The sequence below is a fragment of the Halyomorpha halys genome, unplaced genomic scaffold, assembly GCF_000696795.3.
Source record: "Halyomorpha halys isolate HHAL.00 unplaced genomic scaffold, Hhal_1.1 Scaffold265.1, whole genome shotgun sequence".
Classification (NCBI taxonomy): Eukaryota; Metazoa; Arthropoda; class Insecta; order Hemiptera; family Pentatomidae; genus Halyomorpha; species Halyomorpha halys.
Window position 1 is genome coordinate 1,082,839 of NW_027107765.1, and position 8,067 is coordinate 1,090,905.

The following is an 8,067-nucleotide window of genomic DNA, read 5'->3' on the forward strand; positions in this document are numbered from 1 at the left end:
TAAAAACATTCTATGATATTTATGTTAAATAGTACCTCTCTTTTCATCTATTTATATCTTTTTTGAAACTTTTAATTGTTATTAATTATATATTATAAGTAATGTAAAGGAAGGTCTAATAAAAATGATTGATTATATCTTAATACTTAGCTGAATGAAACCTTGTTCCAAAAATGAAATTATAAATAGTTGGTTATTGAGTCAGGGGTTGATGTAGTTTTATATTTAACCTGACCTAACCTATTTCAGGACTAAAAATTTTACTATCAGATTTTGTTTATTTTCTGAGTAACTCTGTGTTTATTTTATTATTTATTAAAAACACGGTGAGTTTATTTCCAGGCATAAGGATGGCCAAGGAATACTCTTGACCAAGCGACCGCCAAGAAATATCTTAATTTTAGTAGATATTGTAACTTTATGATATCAATTACAGAGAACCTGAGGAAAAGGAAGTAAAGGGCTACAAGTACAGAGTAAGAGAAAGTAAAAAAGCCAAAGACAAAGAACGTAAAGAAGGATTGAAGAAGAACGATAAGAAAAAAAAGATGGATAAGCAGAAATCCAAAAGTGACGAACCATCGAGGTGAGTTACATAATTTTTGGAAGATAAATCTTGCATTAGTTAAGTATATGATATTTTTAATAAATATGGTCTTCATTCATATGTGGAAAATAATATCAAATTAGTTAATAAAAAGTATGTAATGAAAGAAAAAAATTCCTTGCAATAGAATTTTCTTTTTGTTTTATCATCACATTTTGTTTTCTTTTTTAGAGGGGGAGCATTTTTTTTTTCACTTATAATAACAAATAAATATGTTTTTGTGCTCATTTATTGACTTTTTTCCAGGTCTTCTGTAGTAGAAGAATATAATGACCATGAAACCGAAGAGGACGATAGATCATCCAAAAATATGTAAGAAAAAATGTATAAGTTAACTGTGTATATACTATAAATAATAAAAACTCTATCCTACTAGGATTAGTTATCTTTAAGTTATCAACAAACTCTGTCTTTATATATACCGGCCTAGTCTGATAATAAAATTAGTTGTACTACTATCTCTGTGTCATTACTCTGCCTCAAACTCCTTTTATTTTAAGTCATCCGTGCAGTCTAATCGTAAGTAGTGCCGAAACCCGAGAGGAATTCCGAATTTCCGTCACGCGATCAATAATAACGTGAGTCCTAAACGGTATTAAGTAGACCCTCTCGAACTAATAAATGGAACGTAATTAAGATGGTGGAAATGAAATGAACCAGATGGAATTCCAGTTGGCTCAATCAACAGTCGAACGAAATACACAGATCGAGTTGCTGAATATTAGAACGCAGAATTCTGCCTTTATCCATCATCCGCCAATGAGAGCCATTCACCGGAACAGTAGGTGATCTCGAACACTTCCTTAAAGGCGTAGATCAGATCAAGAGCTTGATCTCGAGGCCTCTCTGGTCGGTCGTGTCTCGCGGCTTATAACTTTCACACCGTGTACAAAAAGGCGTCAAGAATGTAGTAGCCGACTTGCTATTACGAGACTTGGTAATAAATGCAATCGAGGACGAGGCTTTACAAGCTCCTGTCGAGTCTTTCGCACTAAGGTATCTAAGCGAATGGGCGGAAAGTGGGTCGGAAATTAAGATAAGAAGTCCCAGAGCGTTATAAAATCGAAACAGGTGGCCGGAATGGAGACATGGTCGAGCGTGTACGAAGGGTTATCAATATACATGTCCGCACTCCCGCTGCGATAAGGGAAAACGAACAAGAACACATATGTATGGAATTTACGAGACCCGGACGCAATTGCCATGTGTATGTAGTGAACAAAGTTATAGCAGACAAACTGAAGAGGCTATGGAGACAAGTGCGAGCTGGGGTGGGTTACTCTTTAACCTTATATCTGCGGCAGGTCGAAATGAACACTGACCCAGATGCGCAACAAAACTCGTCGCCCTATATATTATACAGGCAAAACGAACCACAGGGGTATAGAGGAAACATTGGGCGCCCTAAAACTATTATACTTCTGGAAAGCTATGAGCCGTACGGTAGGTGAGTGCATCGCAAAGTGCGTATTATGTCAACAAGAGAAGTACGACCGCCGACCTCCTGTAGCCGAGTAAGTAGTTACGCCCACCACACTCGATCCGTTACAATCAGTCCAAGTGGACATCTATTTAAGCGAGAAGCAATCGTGGCGGTAGATCCATTTAGTAAAATGGCGATGGCACCCTATCGAGGTGAAGACACCTGGGGCGGTATGGATAGTATGTAAGGTCACTGTTCTATTTGTTTTAAGTTCACAGATATAATTTGTATATTTAATAAATCTTTAGTGTACATGTGTAGCGTTAGACCAGTTTTTATTTTGGTTTTTAGGTACATGTATATATTTGTCGAATCTTTTCTTCGTTTTTCTTTATGTTAGTTCCTCCATACGAAGGAACTGGAGGGAGGGAGTTAGCTGTGTATATACTATTAGTAAATAATAAAACCTCTGCACTGCTAGGATTAGTTATGTTTAAGCTATCAACAAACTCTGCCTTAATATAGACCGGACTAGTCTGATAATAAAGTTAGTACTCTGCCTCAGCCCCCTTTTATTTTATGTCATCCGTGCAGCCTAATCGTAAGGTATATATATCGATAAAATTAAATTAATATCACTTAATTATTTTAGGGATATATTTATATATAATGCTCATTTCCGTTAACAACGGTCATTAAACTATAAGTGTGGATTCTTCGTTGCTATCAGTGTTTATGTCGTAGAGAAGTGTTTGAAATGGAGAATTGATCAAATTCCTTAACTGTTTAAGTGATAAAATGAAATAATATTGTTTAGACATTTATTAAAAAGGAACGGACATTATTATTTATTAATTACATTCACTAAAAATATTCTTCTTTTTTTTTTAAATATCACTATAATTACCTTTTTCTATTGTTAACAAGTCTCAGATCAATAACTGGTAATTCAATGATTATTGTTGTATTGCCTACTCTAAATTTAGTAATGCCTAGTTTATTAAAGTAAATACTTTTGATATCTTAACAATGTTATTTCATCTTTTCACTGAAACATTTCAGGGATTTGATCAAATCACTTACCTTCTTTAGGGAAATCACCCCACAGAGATACTATTTTAAAATCTTCCATGAATTGATCATCTGCCTTGAAGATTTGATCAGAACTCCTTGGAATAGATTGATAGATCGATAGGGGGCAGAACTGATATCCTTTATCTCTGTCAGAATTAAGGCATCAATTCCAACGAGAAAAAATAAATAATACTTGTCTGTGGATAATCAGGTAACAATATGATTGTAAAATCAAATTTACAAATATGTACGTCATTCTCACAATGAGGGGTAGAGGTTTATTTATAAATTCAAACTATTTTTGGCGTTCCATTTATAATTTTGGAGCTGTGAAAATTAATCTGTCTGTACTTCATGGCTCTGTTCTGTCCAAGCATCATCTTCCTGAATTCAAGAATTTTTATAAGGCATTTTTTGTGCAAACATACAATTTTTTTTCATGGTAAAAGCTCTATATTATATTTTTAGGGTTTGTTTTTTAAGCCTTTTTTCTTACGTCCTACTTAGTTGTCCAAAAGACCTTGGAACCTCTCAATTCAATCAAGCTCGAAGGTTGGGCGAACGTCGTCGTCGACTGAGACGTGAATGCCACAACAAAATACCAAACAAATCGCCCAATATTTGCACAATGTGAGGAGTTTCTATTGCAATGACAACTTTTCGAAAAGTATTGTCTAAATATATTTGTGGCTTTTGTTTTTGGTCCTGGTATTAGAGAACAGAAGTGTACATTTCAAACATTGTTTGAATAATCATCAGTCCGAACCATGTAATTATTCTTAGGGGACTTTTCTCCCAGAATATACATTTCTTTTCAATTCAATAATGAAAACAGTATGATAATACTTAAGACAAACTATAAGACCGCGATAGTAATTCTCAAGTTTTAATCAAACTCTCAAAGTTCTTTATTAATGAGAATAATCTGAAAAGTCACACCGGACGATGATTCAAATAAGCAGGGTGTTATTTTTTTCTCCAATGTTCGCGTAGATCACACTAAAACAGAGAAAGGATCATGCAACCAAAACGTGGATCAGAAGTTCTCTCCTAAATATAGTCAAAAAGACGAATACGAGAAAGTGGACTTGAACTGAAAATGCAATGAAGAATAATGTAATATAGACTTGACCAGATGTTCTCAACCTGGGTTCCGTGAAATAATTTTGTAATGGGGTATTCCATGTTAACTTAACAGTTTTGAAATTTACCTTCTCAAATTTTCTTTCAATTTTGCACAGGTGTTTTTGTGTAGGTATTCTAACCTTTCTTAGCTTTTGCTGAAGATACGGCATTGTACACTATTTGTATCAAATGATAATGTAGGAGTTCTGTCATTTACCTATTTCTAACAAAACGGTTCCGCCATATATTACTATTACCAAAAGGGTGCTGCCGTAAAAAAAAGTTTGGAAACTACTGGACTAGATGATTGACTGGCATTTAGAGATGTCATACAAGGAAGAGAGAGTGCCTACAGCCTACCTCCATGGAGGGATATTGCAGAATGACTTAGTAATGGAAAACAGGATGGTTGGGACAGCGGAACTGTACATCTTCATTACATAAAATATAAATTTTTAATTTTAAAATCTCGACCAGATTTATTTTTAAAATATTAGCATGTAAGGATTAAAACAATAATAACCACTTATTGTTATTTTTTGTTTAAAATTTATGTTATAGTAAGCTTCAACCGAAAAACGAACCTTCACAAGAACAAGAAAAAAAGAACGAAGAAAAAGAAGAAAGAAAACCGTAATCTACCATATTTATTTTTATGTTTTATTTTTAAAACTCATTGTTTATTCTTAATTTATTTGGTACGGAATAGAATGGAGTCTGCACATGGGTCGTTTTCTTATCTTGAGAACAACTTGACAACCAGTCCCAAAAAACAATTCTCGTTTTACGTCCACAGGCAAAACGAGTACTGTTTTTGGCCCGCAAAGCGTTTTACAAAAGCTTCTCTAAACCATAGCAGTCTATGTGCAGAGTGCCTTAAAATTTTTTTTTTTCAAACGGAAGTTATTATATTATAATTAATATAACGAAAGTTATTATATTTAAAATGAATGTTGCAGTAACAATATATCAAAAAGAACATCACCTACGAGGAAACTAAGAAAGAAAGAAGACAAGAAAGAAGAAAGAAAATCGTAATGACCAAATTTATGTATTTTTTTGTATACAAAGTTCATTATTTATTCTTAATTAATTTAGATTTAAGAAATGAATGAGTTCTGCACATGGGTCAGTTACCTATAGTGAGAATTGCTTGAGGAACAGTCTTGTCTCTTCAGTAGACCTGGAACAAAGGAAACGAGAATAGTCCTTTTGCTCGCTTAAGGACTTTCCAACCCTATTTTCACCCATAATATATACAATGAACCATGTGCCGAACGCCTAAATATTTATTAATTTCTTTAAACGGAAGTTATAATATTTAAAACTTATGTTGCAATAGCAGTGATAAAATTAAATTAATATCACTTAATTATTTTAGGGATATATTTATATATATATATATATTTATACATATACATACATAAAATTAGTTGTTTATTCATAATTAATTTAGAACTATAGTCAAATTTAAACGAATCTCGATTTTTTTTATTCAATTTCTGATATTGGAGACAATTCAATCCTTAAATCATATATGATAATTTAATATTGAAAATGAAGATTTTTAAACTTTTTCTCTAAATATGTCATCCTATTCCTTTCTACAGAAAGCCTTGAAAATAATTCTTTGGTCTATTTCATAATAAAGTTTCCACTGTAGGCAGAAATACGCAAGTATCCCGATGAAATGGGCCAAGAGTGTAAATGATTTTCATAATTTCTCTGTTTAAATTGAACGGCTCTTGGGACATGAGAATAAAAACTATTCCCTCTGAATTTCAGAACAGTAATAACATTTCAAATTTGTTTAAAATAAAAGAATACCTTATGTTCTTGCTCTAAAACAATATGTTATGTTCTTACTCCAAAACAATATGTTATGTTCTTGCTCCAAAACAATATGTTATGTTCTTACTCCAAAACGATATGTTACGTTCTTGCTCCAAAACGATATGTTACGTTCTTCTCCCAAAATAATATGTCAGTTGTCAGAATTAATTCAAACGGAAGAATAAAAGGCCAGATGCGAGGTGGGAATCCAACTTACAAACAATAAAATTAACGTTCTTAATAAGAAGCGTATATTTGGAAAGTCTTTTCCAAACTTAGCCGATACTACTAACTTATAATATTCCAAAAATCTTTGTCACTTGTGTATACTTGTCTGTTTTTTTGGTCGAATTCGATTAATCAAATATTTATCAATGCATTGCTTTATCTCGACTCGGTAAATAATAAACTATAAATTAAATAAGGGAAAAAACAATAAAATGAATATATTATTGGCATACATGTACCTATATATGTATAATACGAGAAATTCATTTCAATTACTAACTCTTATGCAGAAAAAATTTAAATATATTCAAAAAAGAGAAAAACGTCCAAATTTGTGGAAAAACAAAACAAACCAAAATGTGCAGTTTTGTGCAATATAAAAATATTGTCATTCAAATGCTTTTTCCATGATCCAAATTTCCGTTTAGTTGTGCCTGAATTTTGAGCTCGGGAACAAAACATGCAATTGCATCATCATTGAATGCATCTAAACTCTTTATTAGTATTAAACAATGAAATTAAATCTGGACTTAGGATTTACCTTAAGGATAGTTTGACATCTGAAATGGCCAATGATCCAATTGCGTAATGCCTAAAAAAATATATAAATTCTTTTTCAAACAGAAGGTATATGTTTCCGACTTATGTTACAGTAGCGGTGAATCGAAAAGCAATCTTTCACCTGAACCTGAAAAAAGGGAAGAAGAAAGAAAAGAAGAAAAAGAAACGTAACTTAATTTATTTTTATTTTTTAGAAACGTTAATAGTTGTTTCCGATATAATGAAAATATTCTTTATTTTATCATTAGATTTCTAGTGTTAGATACAAATCAACCCCAATTTAGCTTTTGGTAACCTTGGTAGTCCAGTCAACAAAACTTCATACCAGAAACAGGTCGCTAAGTTACCGGGGTTTTACCAAACTCTTGGACGAATCTGAATTATACAAATCTTAGATTTACCGCATACTGGTGCAACTGGCTCTTAAAAATATTTTTCTCCGTTTTTCATTTAAACCTATTCACTTCTGGTTTTTTAATTTTTTGATCAATTAATTAATCTGGAACATTCCAGATATTCATTTGAACAATAGTTAGATTGTCAAATAAGACAAAATAAGAATATAAAATTTTTATCGGAACAATTAGGAATTAGTGTTACACACCAAATATATATTTAGTTTTTTTCATTGCCTTTCAATAATTAAACAAAAGGTTGTCACATTTTCCTGTTTTAGTTTGTAATATTTTATTTTCTCTAGCTTATCTGATCAATGCAAGTCCTTTCATCCTATTTAGGTTTTAGTTGATAAGATTTTTCCTTGCAATTAACTGTTCATTTTGAACATGTAATTATTTCTTTTCCAAATGTTTGATATCAATCATTCTGTTGTTTAATTCTAAATGTTTTACAGGACCGTGAGAACTTACAGAAACTGTTGCAAAAAATGCCTCATATACAAGAATCAATCTAAGTGTGACCAATGAATAATTGAAGAATAAAAAACTATGAGGAATGGGACACTAAACAAAAATAAACATCCATTGAAAATTATTTTTTTTTTTTTCATATTTTGCTTAGGTGAACCTATACAGATTTAGTCAGGATGAAAAATATAAGTGAATAGATAATATTATTTCAGTATAAATATAAGAATAATATTTTAATGAAAAACTAAATCAATAATGTTTTTTTTTTCATACCCTCCTGTCAAGATTTTAGTGGGTATTTGATACGTACATATAGGAGGTATGTATGTATGTATGTATGTATGTAT

General features: G+C 31.8%; 1 protein-coding gene across 4 annotated transcripts in view; it reads left to right on the top strand.

Annotated features, from left to right (window-relative positions):
- The window catches only part of LOC106680482 (DNA ligase 1), a 37,108-nt gene extending 29,264 nt beyond the window's left edge, over positions 1–7,844 (top strand). For 3 of the 4 annotated variants that reach the window (XM_067046094.1, XM_014420223.3, XM_067046096.1), the window contains 6 exons: positions 437–586; positions 854–919; positions 4,791–4,862; positions 5,189–5,263; positions 6,944–7,018; positions 7,705–7,844. In XM_067046094.1, the coding sequence (XP_066902195.1) occupies positions 437–586; positions 854–919; positions 4,791–4,862; positions 5,189–5,263; positions 6,944–7,018; positions 7,705–7,777 (511 nt within the window). In that variant the 3' untranslated portion in view covers positions 7,778–7,844. The remainder of the gene's footprint in view (positions 1–436; positions 587–853; positions 920–4,790; positions 4,863–5,188; positions 5,264–6,943; positions 7,019–7,704) is intronic. The other variant, XM_067046095.1, reaches the window with a different exon arrangement.
- The last annotated feature ends 223 nt before the right edge of the window (positions 7,845–8,067 follow it).